The 19,495-nt window shown below is 39.7% G+C and overlaps 1 protein-coding gene across 8 annotated transcripts in view; it reads left to right on the top strand.

Moving 5' to 3' along the window:
• Positions 1-19,495, top strand: part of MAP7D2 (MAP7 domain containing 2) — an 82,284-nt gene that overhangs the window by 40,506 nt on the left and 22,283 nt on the right. For 3 of the 8 annotated variants that reach the window (XM_064407516.1, XM_064407511.1, XM_064407512.1), the window contains exons 2-6: positions 4,690-4,767; positions 7,922-8,085; positions 15,008-15,122; positions 16,025-16,123; positions 18,154-18,264. In XM_064407516.1, the coding sequence (XP_064263586.1) occupies positions 4,690-4,767; positions 7,922-8,085; positions 15,008-15,122; positions 16,025-16,123; positions 18,154-18,264 (567 nt within the window). Of the gene's footprint in view, positions 1-4,689; positions 4,768-7,921; positions 8,086-14,554; positions 14,822-15,007; positions 15,123-16,024; positions 16,124-18,153; positions 18,265-19,495 lie in introns of those variants that run through there. The other 5 variants (XM_064407510.1, XM_064407513.1, XM_064407514.1 and 2 more) reach the window with 3 other exon arrangements.

The raw sequence follows: 19,495 nt of genomic DNA on the forward strand, positions 1-19,495 counted from the left end.
CCCGCAAAGCTCTTGTGGTGTTTGCATGTTGCCTCTACCTGAAAACCTCTCAGCTATAAAATAATTAAAATTTAGGAAAAGTGCCTTTTGGCAATAGAAAGTGCCATCCAGGTACAGTCACATGTAGCTTTGTAACTAATTTTCTCCTCAAAGTGTAGCTAATAGCTGAAAACTTGAACATTTCTTCATTCAGAAATACCCAGAGGGAAACAATGACAGGTAGAAAATGGCTGTTCATTATTTTCTCGAAGAACAGTCCCAAGGGAGACAAAGCAGGTTTTAGGGAGCAAAATGTCAATTTTATAGATGAAGATTATTATTTGAAACAGCAGAGTTTGCCAGCAGTACAGTGGGTGTAAGTGCAGTGGTGGCCCAGGCAAGGCCACCCACTGGCAGAACTGCATCCAAACTGGGAAATTTCACTAATTCAGCAGCATCGGAGCATATTGTGGCAAAGGTCTAAAAGTGTTGGGCAATGCCAGGTAGAATGGACAAAAGTATAAATGTCTTGAATGTGTTCATGCAGGATGGCCAAAGGTCTCAGTGTGTGGAGCACTGTTATGCAGAGCTGGTCTCAGATGCCCAGCTGACTTTGCTTCTGTCAGGGTGCCCAACAAGGACTTTGATATCTGCTGTGTATAAAAATATTGTGAAACCAAATACCATGGGGTATTAGAGAGGACAGATAGTGGTGTGAGTTCAATAACAAAGTAGAAAAAAGAAAAATTAAGAGACCTTACCTGCTGACAATTACTCATGTGTGAATTTCAGGAGAGGAGATGCCCTGGCAGCCTGTTGGTCCTTTTGAAATGGAGTCTCAGCTTCCAGTAACCTAATTGTCCTGCTTGGATACTTGTTTTCTCACCAAAACCAGGGTATGAATTCCAAAAGACAGAACTTGCTATGTCTCATCAGGAAAGGCCAACCTTCCTCTGTCTTGAGCAACCACAAGAGGCTTTCACAAGCAGGATGTGGAGCAGAGCAGTGTGTGTGGACATGTTCTGGCACTGTTTCATCAGTCTGAATAGGTTTGCCTTGCCCATAAAAAAGGGTTGAAGCAGTGATTAACATGTTGGGTTTAACTTCTGTGAATATTTATTTTCAAGTAACATGGAAATATTGGAGGAATCCTGCAGCATCAGCTGTTACATTATTGCTGCAGGTCTGCGGCTGACATTTGAACTGGTTTTATGTTATGTTCTTTTTCTTTAGAAATCCTCATTGTAATAAAGTCCCAGATGAACAGCTGGCCCTCCTCTATCAAAAAATGAGGCACAATCTCAAGGAATTAGCCCAGTGCCTAAGTATGTGCCATAGAGATTGGGGACTCTGTGCAAAGGACTTTTGGGGAGGGCTGCAAGATGGAGTAATAAGTAGAAATATGTGCATTTCCTGAGAGTAAAATCTTGGCTGTTTGAGCAGTTTCCTTATTCCTCTGCAAATCTGGGAATAAATGTTTATTAAGGAATTTTCTGCCAGTATTCCTTTGTATTCATTACTCTGGTTGGCAGAAGAACAGCCAGCCTGCATTTGCGCCCTGACTCTTAAACATGTTGTTAGCTGTTACGTGCCTCTCTAAGTGAGGGATCAGAGGCTTAGCTGTAAATATGAGGAAGGCTCAGGATAAAGCTGCGTACACAGGCTTAACCCGAGGTCACAGCTCAGTGAGAGCGACTTTGCCGTGGGGTTTTATTTATTCAGACCTTCTCCTGCCCTCTGCTGGCAGTTCCCTGTTAGGGGACAGGGATGCCCTTGCACTATTCCCGGGATAGTTACCTCTGCCAGCTCTGCTTTGCCAAACGGGATTTGAATTCTTGTCATTAGTGAAATTCCTTGCCACAGGTAACTGCTGTGCCCACTGCATTTATAATGTTTTATGGATGTTATATGAAGATGCATAAAGTGTGGTTGTTTTGGCCTTTGAAAGTCATCCCATTGTACAAGCTATCACCCGGGGAGCAGTTGTTCTGTCCTTCAAAACTGTATTTACTTTCTGAAGTAAAGCTGCTGATTTTTGGCAGGCATGCTGATTTGCAAAGTCTAGTACTTGAGTTAAGAGATGCCAGCATTAGGAATGCCTGTGCTATTTTAATGCTACTCTTGCCATCTTGTGTTTGATGCCTGTATATGTTAGAATGCAGTTTTCCTTCACTGTTTTTTTGGTGGGTTGTGGTTTTTTTCATGTTGGTGTATTGCTTATGTAATGAACAGTAATTTCATGTATTTGTATTTTCACCTGTGACATAGTCAAGTGTGGAATGCTCTTCTCCAAAAAGCCTTCAGGTGTAGTTTTGTCTACTTTTCAGTTTCAGAAAGAAAGTGCAAGAAGCACTAATAACTTTGAACTTGGTTCAACTCTTGTGCACTGAATGAATAAGAAAAGGGACCTAAAAGGAAAAGAATGTAATATATATGTAAGAAAGGCAAAATAAAGATTGTACAGACTGTTTCATTTGGATACATTCTCTTTAATATGTGACGTTACAACCTTGATCATCTTATAGTATTTTCTGGTTGAGATATTCAAATGCTTGAGAAAGCCAACCTGAAAAATTGTGCATCAGTTTTGGATAGCAAAGGGTTTTAGATCCACTTTTACCAGTTGTGTTTGTGAAGCAATCAAAGTAGAGATGCGTTAGCTGTGATTTTATTAATAGGCATAATGGGATACATTTTTGCTGGTGGATTTCTGAGATAGTTACTGTAAGCCAGGAGAGTGATGAGAATCAGTGCAGGATTTTGTGAACCATAGCTCATGGACATGAACTCTCTTGCTGTTCCTCTCCATCCCTCCATTTATCCCCATTCCAGCTTCTGTACTTTAGGTTCCACCTCTCCACCTGAGTTACATCCTTTGTCACAGAAGACCTTAACTCGTGCCTCTGCTTGTTTCTTTCCCTTTCTCCAGCCTCCTTGTTCCCAAGCCCAGTCCTCCATCTTTGGGCTCTTGATCCATCAGAATTTCACATCCCTCTGCTGCTTCTCACCTGAATTGTAGGTTTCATGTTTGTTTGACTTTGAGAACGCTGAAAAACTTTCAGTTGGAGCTGTAAAATACCTATGCTGATTCACCTTCTTGCCTACTTACTGCAGGCCCCTTCAAAGCAGTTACAAACCTTTGCCATGGCTCCTTCACTGAGCTGCCACCTCTTGTCTCCTTCTTCCTTGTCAAATCTGAAAACAAATGTCAGCCAAGTGAACAAACCAAGTGGACTAGTATGGAAGTAGGATGAGTCTCTGGTAATAAATAAATATGTATTTGACCCACAAATTTCATTGTAATTAACCATCTGGGAGCTCTAATCACATTTTTTCCAGGGGCCAGGCTGCCTTCAGGTAGTTACAGTCCGTGTGTGTGCTGAGAAGGATTAGAGATGGTCTTTGAAGGTGCTGCTTGGGGAAAAGCAAGCTGTTATTGTAATGGGGGACAGCTGAGACCCTGCCTTTGTCACCAGGGGCCACTGAGGCTGGCTTTCAGCCTTCCTACACAACTGTGCATTTTATAGAAAAGCACTTCCTATGCAAAATCCTTGCTCCCACAGACAGGATGCCTTTGGAATGGAACCTGCAAGTGTGACTTTTCAGGAAGGTAGTTGAGGTTACAGTCTATGTAATTTTTCCATTTGTATTTATCGGATAAAATTAATAAGTGCAGTTCTCAGAGCAAAAGGAAGGGGACTTAATTAGAATTCAGTAACTCAGTAGGGAGTCCAGATAATGACTGCAAATGATGTAAACTGTGCTGTGAGACACCGTGCCTGTTTGCACTGCAGCACTGCTTAGACCTCAGGAGATCCTGAGAAGGGAGGGCACTGGAGGCCCTGTCAGCTGTTTTAAGAGGATACCATCCCCTGGATGGTCTGTCAAGGTACTCATTGGTGGCCTTTTTCCTGCTGTTGCATAAGGTCCATCTTAGGTCCCTTTGATGCTTGTTCCAGGGCATGCAGGCAGGTGACCCCAGGGCACCTGGTGTGTCACACTCTGCCTTCCTGCCTCCTTAAATTGGGCTTTTCAGCTGCTCATGCTGTGCAAAGAGCTGGGGTGTCTGGATCCAGGTACAAAACATCCTTAGGCAACCTCGTCCCAAAGAAGCATCTTACTTTTGGATGCCAACTCCAGTAGGAAACAAAGTGTTTCCTGCCTGGGGAAGAGGGCAGGAGGGCTGCTGCTTCTGTAGCCTCATCCAGCAGTAATTGCTGGTTGTTGAAATGCTGAGCAAGGAAGAAAACTGGGGGGCTGTGGTCAGCCATAAATATAAAGGCTGGGACTCCATGTAGCTGCTTACTGCTTTTCTGAGCTAGCTTTTTCCATCTAGCCAAAAACTTTAAAATGAGCTTATTAACAAAGGCACGTTAATTGCATCCTTACCGTTTTTCCCAAGGAAGTTTCAGGTTCTGAAACAAGCACTAGCAGCATGCTTGTTTGCTCTGAGAAGAGGAGTCAGGCATTTCCACTGAGGAGCCGTGCTTGGAGTTCAGCAGTGGGTGGGAGGCTGTGCTCAAGAGGTACCTGAATCCCAGCTCGTTAACCTGCCTGCATACAAGAGCAAAATTGGTTTGGTTATTGGAGTTGTTAAATGCAGTAGTTATGGTTTCTTTTTGATTGATTCTTTTAATTTCTTTCGGATCCTTCTTTAGTTTTGCTTAATAGATTTTTAAGGCTTTTTTTTCCCCCTCCCTCTCTCTTCAGCTATTGATGGATTTCTAAAAACTGATGAAAGACAAAGACTGGCAAAGGAAAGAAGAGAAGAAAGGGAGAAATACCTTGGTAAGTTGGCAGGAGGTGTATCTGTTATTTATATATACATTTTAATAGGCTTAACTAACTAACATAGCATTTTTGTGTTCTGATTTTTCAATCTTGTTGTTCAGTTTGTTCCTGGTCTTTATCACTTCTTTTAACTTAAATTATAAAAAATAATCTTTGTGAATTTCCAGTCAAATATTTAGTATTTTATATTTACAAGTTGACTTTCTTAATTGATTTGTGGTGCCTTTGAATATAGGCTTATGTTCAAGATACTGCTGTTATGATCCTGGTTTTTGAAAATCCCAAATAAGCCTTGAATAATACTCAGAATATTATGTAGGATGATTTGATAAAGCAACCTCAGTTTTAATCTCTTTGGTTTTAGCCATATTGAAATATATAATAGAGTTGTTAAGTGAGCATTAAAGTGTGTACTTTTCTGTAAGCTGTAAAATGGGTAATCTTTCAGGAGAATGATAAAAAACATTCTTCAGTTTCTGAATAACATAAGTCATGATTTCAGATTTTGTTTGAAACAACCAGTTATTTTTAATCTATTAATACGACCAGGGAAATACTGAGAGAATTGTAAAATAGATATGTAAAAAGTATAAATATATATTTAAGGGTGTATACACAATTAAAAGGTGAATATATATATGTGTGTGTGTATACATATATATATACACATAAATTAAATTTTTTGTAGCTTTCTGTATATATAAAAAAGTGTTAAACAGTTAATTTCACTTTTACTCCCTGTAATGACAAGAAGGATCAGTAGCACTGTTCCTAGAGATATCCTGACAATACCTAGCAGAAGGAATTGTCAGTGTTGTATGATTTTTGTAAAATTAAAGGTAAGCATACATTTTGAGGAAATGTCAACTAAACAAGTATGGGTACCTGTCAAAAGAATAATAGAAAAATACTGTTTTTCTTGCAATAACTAAACAAACTGTTGACCATTTCTTTGCAAAGTCTGGGGCTTGAGACCAGTGACTTGACATTTTTCATGACCATGGGCTTGGTCAGCATGATTCCTTTTGGTAGTTCTGGTGAAAGTCTGCTGCTCTTTAGTACTTAACCTTACCCGAGCTTCTGTCTATCTGGGACTTCCTTCTCTTCCAGGTATGCTCAGTGTAGGCTATCTCTTCTTTTCCTCCTGATTATCCCTTCTTTTCTCGTTCTCCAGAAAGTGGTATGATGATTAGATGGGAAAGGACTTGGAGTAGAAGAGATGAAAAGGAAACTGAAACCTGGAGATTTTGGGAGTGGTTGGACCAAGGGATTTGGAAGTAATGGGGAGCTTTGGGTTTTGGTCACAGTTTGATTGTGAGAATTTTCTTTTAGAAGTTCAGAAAAAAGCAGTGTGTTCCCCCAGGGGTCAAATCTTTAAGCAGTCAGCAGGTAATGTATAGCAATATTAAGTAACTTTTTTTACCCAAGCCAAAACTCATTAATCAGTGGTTTAGCATCCCTAAATTAAGCAACAAGAATTGTATGTGTGTCCATGATGACAGATTTGTTTACTTCTCTGTCCAGAATCAGTCCCAGGTTTCACCTACTTACTCAGAAGGTAATCTTAGCACAATCTCTGGACACCTCACTTAATTTTTGGTTTTTATGAACTCCAGCATGCTTTGTCACCTGCTCTACCTGATGTGGCTAGCAGTGGGAACAATTCATGCCTGGTCACTTTTTATCCACTGTCTCTGAGGTAACTTTTTCTGTTGACAAGTCTGAACTTCATGCATTCAATCCAGATTCACTGCATCACTGACACTCCCCTCATACTGCCCTGTCTCGAGTGGGGAAGATCAGTGGATTTTCATAGGAGAAAAGGGGAAGACAGCATCAACTGTATTTCTAACAAGAATAAGCTAGAAGGTGTTCTGGAAAGCAGGCTGGATTTGAGGAAGAAGTATTGTAGAAGGACTCTATTTAAGGGAAAGAAATGGAATGTTGGAAAAGGATTTGGGTGTTGGGAAGACCGGCTTTCACCCAAGGGAGTGAGGATGGAGTAGGGCTAAGAGGGACAGAAGGTCACAGCTGTGGTCAAAGAGCCTGGGGGCAGGAACTGAGGGGAAAAGGCTGATCTGAGAAGAAGCATTTGGAATGGCTGGACAAGAGCTGGACAAGAGCCTAGGAACAATGGGAGAGTTAGAAGCATGATGATGTGCTGCAAAAGGAAACAGCAACTGAAGAAACACGGGCATAAGTGAGCAGAGGCATAAGTGAGCAGGAAGAAGGACTAGCTCTTGTATAAACAGTGTTAATTCTGGCTTTCCCTGACTTTCAAGTTCTTAGCCTAGCAATATTCCTTCTTTGATATTGGCCGTATGTGTGTTGGTGTGTGACACTACAGGCTCGTGTGTATATAGGCATGCTTACAGAACTCTTCTTCCCTACCTTTTTATGGAATACACTTGCATGGGAAATGGATTTTTCCTCTCAATTTGCCACATTAACTCCTGCTACTTGTTCTCCAATGTACACCTGAAGCAACAGTCCAGTATGTATTGTTGCAGTATGAGTTTCTGAAACATCAGGGTAATGTCCCATGAAGATTGTTGTTCCAGTTGGAATAAACAGCTGGGCAAAACCTCAGTAACAGAAGTAATTTTTTTTCATATGAAAAGGCAGAAGTGGGTAAAGATGTAGCACAAAATCATGAGCTCAAAGATGTATTTTCAAAACTTCATAGAAAACATAGCATATGTTGTTTACATGTGTTTATTTTAAAGGCAGCTCTGTAACAAGAAGCACAGTTTTAAAGAAGTCCCCCAAGGGCTTTTGCTTCAACATATACGGCTGATTTCCTTCAAAGATTACTAGGAGCAGTATGTCTGAAAAAATAATTTGGCTTTAAGCTTCAGAGGGACTTAAAACAATAAAAAATAGCTAAATTGTTGTGTGCACTGTTTTTTACATAGATAAGGCATACAAACTGGCACCTTGTGTAGAAGGGCTTCCCAATTTATGTATTGAACAAATTGCTTAGATTTACTAATCATTTCAGCACTTCTGTGCACTATATTTTTAATCTCAGTCGACTAAAACCCTGTGTACTTGTATTTGTTGTTTTACATTATTGTTTCATGTTACCAAATAATTTTAAAATAGAAGAAAATTTGCATGACGTGAAATGCACATTTTTTTCCTGCACAAGCTGCTAGGGAGCAGCAGATACTGGAGAAGGAGAGAAGAGCAAAACTTCAGTATGAAAAGCAAATGGAGGAGCGATGGAGAAGACTGGAGGAGCAGAGGCAGAGAGAGGAGCAGAAGAGAGCAGCTGTTGAAGAAAAGCGGAGACAAAAGCTTAAAGAGGAGGAGGTGAGGTCCACTGGGAGATGTATGGCAGCCCTGAACATGGCTGAATATTGACATGCATTAAACGATGGGGGGTGGGAGCAGGACTGCAGACTTGTGAGCAATTACTGCAGGAGCTGCAAAGCACATCACCACAGCTGTATGTAGTCTACCACTGTACATCAAAAACACTTTCCGAAACAATTTTTAAAAATTTTTGTCTGATCTCCTGGAATAGTCATCTACTATTGCTAACATATCTGGGACTCTGATTGTCAAATATAAAGCATCACCTTTCTGGAAAGAAGTCTTTAAAGATGAGTGTTTCCAAAAAGGGAAAGATTCTTACTGTTCTGTTTACTGTCCATGAGAAAGAAATAATTTGTTGTTCCATTTTTCTTTGGTGACAGAAACTCAGAAATTTGTACTTAAAGCAGTGAAGAATCTAGGCTGTTTTCAAATTCTAACATAAAACAGAATCACATATTTTTAAACATCTTCATGCCCTTCCTCTCTTCTAGGCTCCCTGCTGAGATCATTTAAGGTTCTTTTTTTGCTCTAGTGAGTCCAATTTCTGGTACAGCTCTGAATGCAGGGTGTGTGTGTATATCTCTGCATGACATTATGTGGAGAACACTAGCACTGCTACCCGCAACTGATAAAGAATTAATGATTTTTGGAAAAGGGGACAGTGGTTTAAAAAAAAAAAGAAGCCGAAAGAAAATATTTCCTCAATTCCTAGATAAAAAAGCTTTAGAAATCCAGAGTTCTTAGTCTCCATTTTTCTGCCTCCTGTCCTTCCATCAGAATAACTTTGCAAAACAGGTAAAACACTTCTGCGTGATTTCACAATAACATACAGCTATTCATTGAATTTTTTTGTTTGATTTTTCACTTTACTTGAAGAGAAGATTGTATCCTGTCATTTGTTTTTCAACTTTAACATGCTCATTGTGGCTTCTATGTAATAGCTGAGAATTAATTTAAAAATATTTTGTTATGTGTTTTGTTTCAAATTCTTTTAGGAAAAAGGGAAAAAGCTGAAACAAAGGGTAGGAGGTCTCTCTCTTGTGGTAACAGCATTGAAGTCATGTGCTCCTTCCCCAGCATTTCCTGCTGTAATAACCTTCTGCAGCTAAGCAAAATCAATTCCCTTTGTGAGGGTTGTAAGGGGAAGGGGCAGGTACAAAAGCATCCAAAACCCTGTCCTCAAAATTTTCAGCAGAGCAGGGCAGAAGGGCAGAGAGGTGTCGGAAGAGTGAGTATCCGCCAGCTTCCCCTGCATCCAAGGTTTGCCTTTGCTGAAGAAATGAGAGCATTGTTGGATGTGAGAGGCAGTGACAGGGCAGACCCAAGGCATCTGTTTAGTGGGGGCCGACCCCCTCTCCTGCAGTGGCCTCCTGTGCTTCCCCAGAGAGGGGCATGAGAGGCTGAGCACACTGTGATGTTTTCCCCAGCACCAGCAGGTCTGAGCCAGCTCCCCAAGACACTGCACGTGTGAGGGCAGGCTTCTGTAATGGCGAGGGAGAGGCTGATTCCCAGTGTTCAGTCCTAATGTGAGTACCACTGCTAGCTCTGCTCACCAGGACAGTCCTTTTTGCTTAAAGTGTCCAAAGTCCTTTTTGGAAGCTAAAGTAGGCCTGGGTCTGGATTCTTTCCCTTTCCTTTCCACCCTTCTCCTCCCCCAGGATGAGGAGCCTGAGAGAAGGCTGTGTGGGCAGGAGGACAGGAGAGGATGCTTGCTTGTTTGGGGATGGATTAAACCTGTGAGAGGAAAGTCCAGGAGCTTCTGAAGGAGAAGGGGTGCACAGGGGAATAATCTATAGAACATGGGAGAGTGAGAGAAGAAGGAAAGTGGGAATGGGTGGCATCATCCCTCCTAGCCTCCCTTCACAGTTTCTTGTCCCTCATTTCTCAAATTCTGTTTGAATTCTACTGAAGGATCTGCCAGTTTAGTCCCACCTTCCCTGGCCCTTGCTCTTGTGATGAACTCCTCAGACTCTGTATGCATGACAGTGGAAGTCTGAGTAAGATGTTGATGAACCTGCAGCTCCCTGGGCATTGTGAGTTACTCACTGCTTGTGAGTAATTTTGGCCATTTAAGACTGTCTTTACTGGAAGAGCTTTGAACATGTATTTCCCCCACCTGGGGTGTAGGGGTGTGTGTGCCCCTGCCAGTGAGCCAGTGTGTACTGTGCCATCTTCTCAGTGTTTCTCCTTTTAAGACCAGTTTACACTAGCTGGGTACTGGAGTACCCATTTTACTTGCTCATCAGCTGTCTGAAATGACAAGCAGAGAGATTTTCTTCTTTGCTCTCTGCCTTACTGGTTGCCCTTTATAGTTTCCCTGAATTATTTTTCCTTGTTTTTTAACAGAGCAGAAAGTAGTGCACATTCATTATAGGAGGAGGTCATGTAAATCTTTTTCTACAAAATATTGTTGTTGCCTCTGAAAGAGTCTTAGAGGAATAGATCTTAACAAGTTGGTGGGGACTTGTTGGCTCCTATATCAGAGTAGCTTCTGCTTAACCGTTTTGCTTGCAGAGAACTTCTTAAAGAGGTGGCTAAATTTTGATTTATTTTGCTTAGTTTTCCCCCTCTACAATGTCAGATAAGAGATGGTGGTTTTAAAGTCTCTCTTGGTAGGAATCATGGTATTCTGTCAGAGTTCTTTGGGGCAGCTGGAGGTTGTTGCAGAGCACAGTGAGTGTCAGAATCTTCAAACTGAATAAATAATGTTTACAAATTATTCTGTCTACATTGACTGCATCTTTCTTATCTACAGAGGTCTTCACTGCCCTTCCCTTTGTATTACTTTTAAAGCTGCCCACTTCTTTTAGTAAAAGCAGCCTTGAGGAAAGCAGTGTGTTGTTTTATAGAAGTGATTTTAAAATTTCTTTTAATAGGGAACTGGACAAAAGTAAAGATAGTCCTTTTTCAGTTAAAGTATTTTTTTTCCTTTGCCTGTCTTGAACTTCCATGTAACTTGGAAATACCTTGTAAATAGATGTGTCTAGCTGTACACAGGTTATTGGGAAGAGATTGTTTTGGTGCATGGGCACTATTTGTTACATTTGTAAAAAGTATGTGCTTAAACACAAAAGAGTGAAAAACTCTCAAGATGTTTTAGCTTTTATTACTTCCTGTACTCCACTCCAAAGATGAAGCCAACTGATAATCTTAGGAAACAGTGAGATACTTACATACAGTGCTATATATAAACTGAGGAGGAAGAGATGGTTTGGGGCTCTTTCAGATGTTTGTCTTGCAGATATAAGGAGATTGGTTTAGAATTATTTGCACAAATTATTTTAAGTCATAATACTTGAAACATTATTTTTTTTCTTGTCACATCTCTGTTATATTTTACACAGAGAAAAGGAAAACTTATTTGTGAGGAAACAAGTAATTTGACGGAGTTTTGAGGGGTGGATTTTTGTTTGTTTTTAATTCAGACAGTACAAGTGCTTATTCTATTGTCAGACTGAGGAAAACTTGCATGAATAACTGGATTTTGGAAAGTAATGTGTATTTTAGATGTTAGAAGTAGATGGCTCTGTCTTGTGATTTTATTCATTCTTAATTTAACCTACATGCAGTGCTTGTGCATTATAAGGTTTTTTGTGCAAAGACTCCCTATATCTTGAGAGCATACATTATTTCCTCTGTCTGTAGCTGTTAGAGTTCCCAAATGAGATCACATGCATAATCTGATATGTTTTCAAGAAGGTGTTTCACCTATAACATAGACTGGAAGGGTTTTCCACATTGTTTGCTGATGAAGAAAAGCTTTGTCTTGTGGTTTAGTTTTCATCATGGAACAAATTATTAATGTATGAGTTGTTTATGCTATGCTTGCTTAAGTCTTATTATTTTTTTGCCTTTTTAGTTTTGTGCCAACTTAAAATCTTTTTTAATAACTATCCTTTCTTTGTGGAAAGCAGCCTTCCTATTGTTCTTTATCTAACCTATATCTGCAGAGGTTTTGTGAGTTTTAATAATTATATTCTATAGTGCTCTAATGAAAGGCTCTTTGTAAATGAAAATGAATGATCCTCTCCAAATAGTGTAACTGAAGATTTCAACCTCAGATTGTAGGTAGCATGGGCTTTCAAATGCATCTGAAATGTCATTTAATTTCTTTAATCTATTTCAGTATGAATTTTATTCTTGAAACAATATTTTGATAGTAGGTGCTATAAGTGTATTCTGTGGTTTGCAAACTATAGAATATTGCTTACTCCAAGCATTGTTTAAAACCCCCAAACAAGAGAGCAAACAGAAATAATTGAAACATGACTGCCTTTATCTTATCTTTTTTTGATTAATGAGTAACAATATTCGTTAGAAATGGGAAAAGAAAGGTTCTGGGTAAGAGTATGCTTTAATGAGAAAGAAATGGGAGGGTGATTTTCCTTGGTGGATAGATAGATTGGGACAAGCTGCATAGCAGAAGAAAGTGGTGAAAAGAGGCTCACTTCAGAGAGGAACTGGTGATGACCTATGTGAGGTTTGGAAAGATTAACAAAAGGAGCTCAGGCAGAATTACGTTAGAGAGGTGGGGAGCTAAAAGTAAAAAAGCACAAACTTGTAAACAAAGCCTGCACACACAGAATTTAAATGTGAAACTTGTATCATCAAGTTGTAAGAGAAGAAAAAAAGACTGTAGGAGACTAAAGCAGAGAGGAATGACTTCAGATTCCAGGGTGTGGAAAAAGATTTTTTTCCTTTTCAGAGACAGGGTATGTGTAAGAAGCAATTGGGGTGTTCAGGGCTGGGGGGGTTTCTGTGCTCTTGCAGAAGAGGCTGTGCTTGAGCCTTGTGATGCTTCCTTCATTTGCTCTGTAGGGAGAAGGAAAGAGGCAGAGCTCTCATTTTCATGCCTGCCTGGACACTGATGGCACTGAGTAGACAGAGGGGGGGGATGAAGGGGGGAGGGGGACAGGGAGCAGCTGCCTGCTCTCAGTGGGCTTTGAATGATGTTACCTGATAGACCGTGAGCTCACAACACCACTGAAAGATCGTCTGCCTGGGCACAGCAGCAGAAATGGTAACAGCAGGGTGTGTCACCTGGCCAGAAGGTAACAGGGACAGGAGAGCTGGGAATGAGACAGGATGCAAGAATTTCCTTTTTTCACTCTTTGTATTTTACATTGCATATTTTACAGTGCAAGTGATTTGTAAAAAAATTAGAAGAAAGCTTAAAGATTAAAAGGTAGTGCCTTGCTGTTGATACTGATGGATAACTGGTGGCAGGGTTGGGTGAGGTGGAAAAAATGAGCTCAGAAATAAATTACTGCAAGTCATGGTAGTAGAAGAGATACTTCAAAGATGTGGAAGAGGCAGAAGTATATTTTAGATAACCAGAAGATGATGAGAGGACATCTGTTAATGTAAAAAGTCTATGACCAGGGTCAGAAGCCCAGGAAGATTAGACAAAGTTTGCAGGTACATATATAAAAGTATGGAGATTACTGGAGGTGCCTGATGTTAGGGTCTCATGTGCTGAAGGAGCTTCATCAGAGACTACTGGGTCACCACTAGTGCAGAGCCTGAAGGAAACACACTTAAACAAAGACTGAAATTTTTTGGTAAAATAGCTCAGGAAAGCCAGACCAAAGGCATTAATCAGTGAGAGAAAGTAATCTGGCCAAGAGATGTATGAAGGGTTTTCTACACAATTTATCTGAGCTGCCAAAAGATATTGGAGATAGAGCAGGGGATTGATAAAAATCAAAATGGGTATGATGTAATCACATCCTGCAGAAGGATCCAGTTTGAAGTGGATAAGAGTAGGAGTTTTATGCTAGACCAAAGGGACATAGCAAAGGTAATAAGGAATAGCACCAAAAATACTAATAGGATCAAAGGGCTAAAACTAGCTGGGGCAGGAGCTGGAGGCAGCAAGAGTAGACTTATCTTTCACAATAGGGGTTGGGCTGCTGAAATGTGAGGGTGAGGTGGTTGCCAGATGCGAATGAGGTACTGGGAGGAGGAAAGGAAGAGGCTGTTAGATGATGGAATTGTGGGTGGGGAATAACCACATTTTATCTGCTTGAAAGGAGGAAAAGAAAAAGTGCAGGGATCATTGCCACAACAATAAATCACTGAGAAACTAGCAGAGGGAGGAGGTGGGAATGAAACTCAGTGAAGGTCTTTGAGAGTCAAGAGGTGATGGAGAGGGAATAAAGTGACTATAATTAGCTGTAAGTTAAAGGTAGAGATTTGGGGAGAGAAAAAATTAATTTTATTCTACCCCTGTGAAAATCGTAACTCGTGGAGAAGAACATGGGGGTGGCAGTGAGGGGAAAAAAGTAAATCTTGGGAGCAGTATGAGGTGGGCATGTACTAAAATAAATACACAGAGAAGAAAAAAAATCAGAAGGTCTTAAATGCCTAGACTTAAGGAATATAGAAGAAAGGAGGGAGTTTTTGTGAAAATAAATAAATAAGTAGGGCATCCTGCAAAGTAACCTACTTTGGCTTTGAAGTGATCATTTATCTGAGTGACTAGGTGGAGCCACTGGCATTGCAGCAATTTAACTGTGCTCAGAAAGGGATGGGAAAAAATTCTGATGTCTGCATAGACAAGAAGGAGTTAATGCTTGTCGAGCATTATTCTTATACAAATTAAGTCCAGAGCACAGCAGCAGCCTCACCAGCAGGAGCAGATGCTAGGCAGTGATGCAACCTGTGTTATTTACTTAGGCCTCTGTAGTGACCTCAGTGGCTTGCAGACAAAGGACACACATATCTGGAGGTAGGTAGCATGCTGATACCTTCTTTATTCAGTTCTTTTTCTTTTATTGTGAGCAAGTCCCTGTGAGCATCTTGTGTGGAGCAACAGGGGGACTGTGTATTTTTAGCGTGGTTTCAGAAGGCGGGGGAAGGAAGCCCCCAAAGAGCTGATTGGGATTTGTGTCTGGGTTTGTACCAAAATTACCAGGAACGTTTAGAAGCCATGATGCGCCGGTCCCTCGAACGCAGCCAGCAGCTGGAACAGAAGCAGAAGCGATGGTCGTGGGGAGGAGCACTGGCTGCAGGCTCAGGAGGCAGAGATGGTAAGTGAAACAGGCTGCCTGCATTGCAGATCTGGAAGTGCAAAATGCATGAGATTGTGGAGATAGTAAGTATGATGGGTTTATAGTCAGGGTGGTACCGCTGCCTTGGGGCGTGAATAAGTGCTTTGTAATTGCTTGCCGGGCTTCCTCTCCCTAATACCTTCTGTGGAGACAGGTTCCTCCTAACTTTAGGAATGCAGATCATTTTAATAGAGTAACCAGAATCAGTTTGGAGGATGCTAAAGGCTAAAATTAAAATTGATGCACTGTCTCCCTTAATAGCTTCTTCCACATTGTTTTCCCATGCACACAGTTAGCAAATTTAATATTCACCAAAGGACTGAGTGCTATATAAGGCTTGCAAAAGATGTTTTTGTTTGGTACTTCTAAAAACCTGGTAAGAATTTCTAGATGACTCTGCAGCATGTGCAGTTTAAAATAGTTTGGGGTTTTTCCCCATGTACATTCTGTTACTGCTATTTTTGCTTTGGCTTCAGAGGAAATTCTTTTTATTACATAATGAGTCATGTGCTGCTTTTATATTTCAGAAAGGTGCATGCTTTCTCTTTTAAATAATATAATTTATTTGAATTTGTCACGTTTGAATAAACTAATGTTATAGGGGAAAAAATCCATGTTTGGGTGTTGATGGAATATAACAATTGCTCTTTTGTAAACAGTGTATAAGTATACTTAACTTTAAAAAGACAAACTGTTTCATATCATTGTTTTCACGATATATAATTTAAAAAGCCAGGAAATTATAATAATGAAAGAAGTCTCTTACACTTTGAGAAAGAAACCAGTTTTCTTTGTGATGCAGTTTGTGCTTGATTCCAGCTCCCCCAACTTATTCAGTAATTTCTTTCACCTCTTTTTGCTCTGATTTCTCTGCTGTGTAGGTGAATCAGAAAATACCCCACCCCCTGTTCTAGGTTTAGCTGCCAACACCCTTCCTCCAGACCCTGTGACCTCTACTGCTCCTGCTGATTCCTTCAATGGTATTTCAGAGAATCACAGTACCATCGTGTCTCGTTTATAACTGTTCTAATCACTGTAATCCATCCACTGATCTTGTTCTTCTTAACCACTGTTTTCTTATTATTTCAGTCTGGTACTCTACAGCATTACCCTTAGTGATGTAGACCAGTGTCTTACTTTCCTTTTAATTTTGCCATGGTGGAGCAGTGCATGCCTCATGTTCCAGCACAGTAGAGGCATTTCATGGTTTTCTCAGTAACTATAGACTTCTGCTGCTCAGATTCTCTTTATTTTTTTTTTTATTCTGTGTGTGCTCTGTGTGTGTGTATAATTACATGTATATTTGACAGTTCTAGTGGATGTGCACAGGGTGCTGTTGACAAAAATTTCAGTTGCACAGTAAGAAAATGTGTTATGAAGACCATGTTTCATCAAAACAGCCCTCTTTTTCCATCTCAAGGGCGGGCCTTCTTCTGCAATATTTTGAAAACAAGCAAATTTGGTACAAACAGCCGTGTTAGTTTTTCAGCTTCCTAGAATGAATTTTGACCAAGCTGGTATTTGTAACAAACTCAAGTGGTTGGCTTTGTTTAAGCAATCATGTTTTATATTGTTCAGGTTTGGTTTGTTCTTGTAGGTTTGTTTTGAGGGGTTTTTTTCGGGGTTTTTTTTTTTTTGGTGGGTTTTATTTGTGGTTTGTTTTTTTTTTTTTTTAATTGTTATTCCCATAAAAGGGCTCTGAAGTAGATGAGTTCTCCAAAATAACAAATGGATTGCATATAGGATTTCAAATTGAAAATGTGATTTGATTTGATTGCAAATGTACTTGGTGTTTTGAAAAGAAAACACAGCCTGTGCTTTTGAGAAGTAGATTCCTTCTCTCCCCCAAAGGAGGAGTTAAGCATGGCTATTACTCCTGCAGAATTCACAGTAAATATTGTTCTGCCTATGATCTCAGAGAACTAATATTTCTGTGCAAACAGATTCAGTTTTTTTACTGATTGTTGTTCATGTGCAAAGGTATTTGCCTGTGCAACTGATGTTTTGCAACATACCAGCATTATATCTGCTTTATTTAAAAAGGAAATGTAGTGAATTGCATTGTTTACTGTAATAGATGGAGGCAAATCTTAGAAACCACACTATGACAATGATTTGATGGACATAATAGGGACTGCAGTAACTTAGGAGGTGCAGAATTAGGGTCACGTACATGTCTAGCTGAAAATATTTTTGGTTTTGAAATAAATAAAATTCAAATGTAGGGGACAAAGCATCTGTGCTTTTAGCTTCTGAATATCATATCATCAGTGATCATCAGGTACTAGTACTCTGTGCTAATACTTGAGTAAGATTTCTCTTTAATTCAGTTGAATAAATCCCAAGGTAGGAAATGGATATTATGCTCAAGCAGATTTTATCAAATTGTATGTCAGAAGAAAAATACCAAAAAACCTGTCTAGGTTTTTTTGTTGGTTTGGATTTTTTTTTTTTTCCTTTTTTTTTTTCCTTTTTTTTTCCTTTTTTTTTTCCTTTTTTTTTTCTCCTTTTTTTTTCCTTTTTTGGTTCTTCCCAGGCACAAAAGATAAAGACAAATGGCTGATGCTGGCTTAGTCATTAAAACAGTGAGGTCTCATGTAGATAGACAAATGTTGGTTATGTCATTTTCTTATTAGAGCAATGTCTCATGTGAACTTCAGCTCTTCCAGACTGAAGGTAGAGGGGAGGGGGAATGCAGATGAGTTCATGTATGCAGTTTGTTTTCTTTGGGTAACTTTATGCTGGTGCTGATATATAATTATTTATCAGTGTCAGTATAAAAAAAAAAAAGGCTTTTGTGAAACTAGAATGTTAAATTCACAAGCAGAAAAGTTGCATGCCAAAGTATATGTCATAGGGTGCTGGTCCTCAGCGGTCAGGAAGAGCTCATCTCATGCCAAGTCAGTGCTGTGATCAGTGCAAGGGCCACGAGAACAAATGCAAGGTTAATTTTTGGAGTTTAATAACACTGTGGTGTGAATACAAATTTCTTCAATGCGTTTCTCTGCAGCATGTGACAAACTTTCAGCTTCTACAATGAATCTGCCCAAGCAAATGGAGTCGCCGATCAGTAAACGCCTCTCGTCCTCCACAGCGGCCATAACGCATTCCCCCGACAGAGGCAAGTGAACACGCTGGTCTCTCCAGCACAAACTCTCCTGCTTAGAGCACTGCTGGTCCACAGAGCTTTGGGGTTTGCTCGTGTCTGTTATTCAAAGGAACTCAAACATCTGAGAGATTCTGTATTCATAACATGGTTCTGCAGCCTGTCCCAAGGCTGTGCTGCCATGCTGGAGATCGTAGTCCAGCAACAAATGCCATGGGCTTTTTACTGGTCCTTTTCCAAATTCTGATACTCCAGCAAATCTGGTTGTAAGTGCAGGCTGTAACTGCAGCAATTTCCTATAACTGTACTGCTTGTGACCTCCTATCAAAATAAGGAAAAACAAGCAAAGCAAAGGTGTGGCCAGGCAGTAGATGTGGGATGTTCCATATGTAGGAATATGTTTGATGAGCCACCTGGGAGACTGCAATCTGGTGACCAGAGTTTAGAGCCCGTTAATTTCTTATGAAACTCTGATCCTCAAGTGACTCCACAAAAGATGATCATCTTGTAGGATTAGTGGTTGCTAAACACTACAAAGAGCACTGAAGGGTTTATCTCACTGTGAACTGTTTGGATTTTTTTAGGTTTATTTTGTGTTTGCTTATTTCTTTCTACTCAATTTTTTTTTAAGTCTAATGAAAAAATATATTTACTAAAATCAATTATGAAGGTTTGTTTCTAGAATGAAAAAGAGAAGGTAAATGTATTTTAATTTTTTAATTGCTTAAGCTCATCAGAAGCTTTAAGGTTATTATGACAGATGGCTATATATACATGTAATAGGAACATCTATATATATATATATCTTATATAGTTGACACTTATATTTATGGAGCAGGAAGTAATGCAGGCATATTGTATAAATAAGACTTACGTAACATGGTGAGATGGCAGATTTCAAATGCAGTCCCAGCACAGGTGGCACATTAGTGAGCAGCTGTGCAGATCTACCAAGTGTTTTACCTTTCTTGCTGGGGAAGAGGATAAACTTTTTTCTTGCTGAGTCATGAAAGCAACCATTTTGCAGAATGGAACATGCCTCTGAGTAAAAACAAAATACAACATGATCTTAACCTTACTGTGTGTAGTGTATAAGTGGGAAACTTAAAACAATGGACAAATTAGAAGGTTTTTTTCAGAGGGAATGAAAATTATTTTCAAGTATTCTAAATCCCAAAAAGTTCAAGTATTTTTTGTTATTTCATTTAATCATTTCATCATTTTGTTTCAGTTATTTTAATGTAAC

Source organism: Passer domesticus, chromosome 2, assembly GCF_036417665.1.
Source record: "Passer domesticus isolate bPasDom1 chromosome 2, bPasDom1.hap1, whole genome shotgun sequence".
In the NCBI taxonomy this organism is placed as follows: domain Eukaryota; kingdom Metazoa; phylum Chordata; class Aves; order Passeriformes; family Passeridae; genus Passer; species Passer domesticus.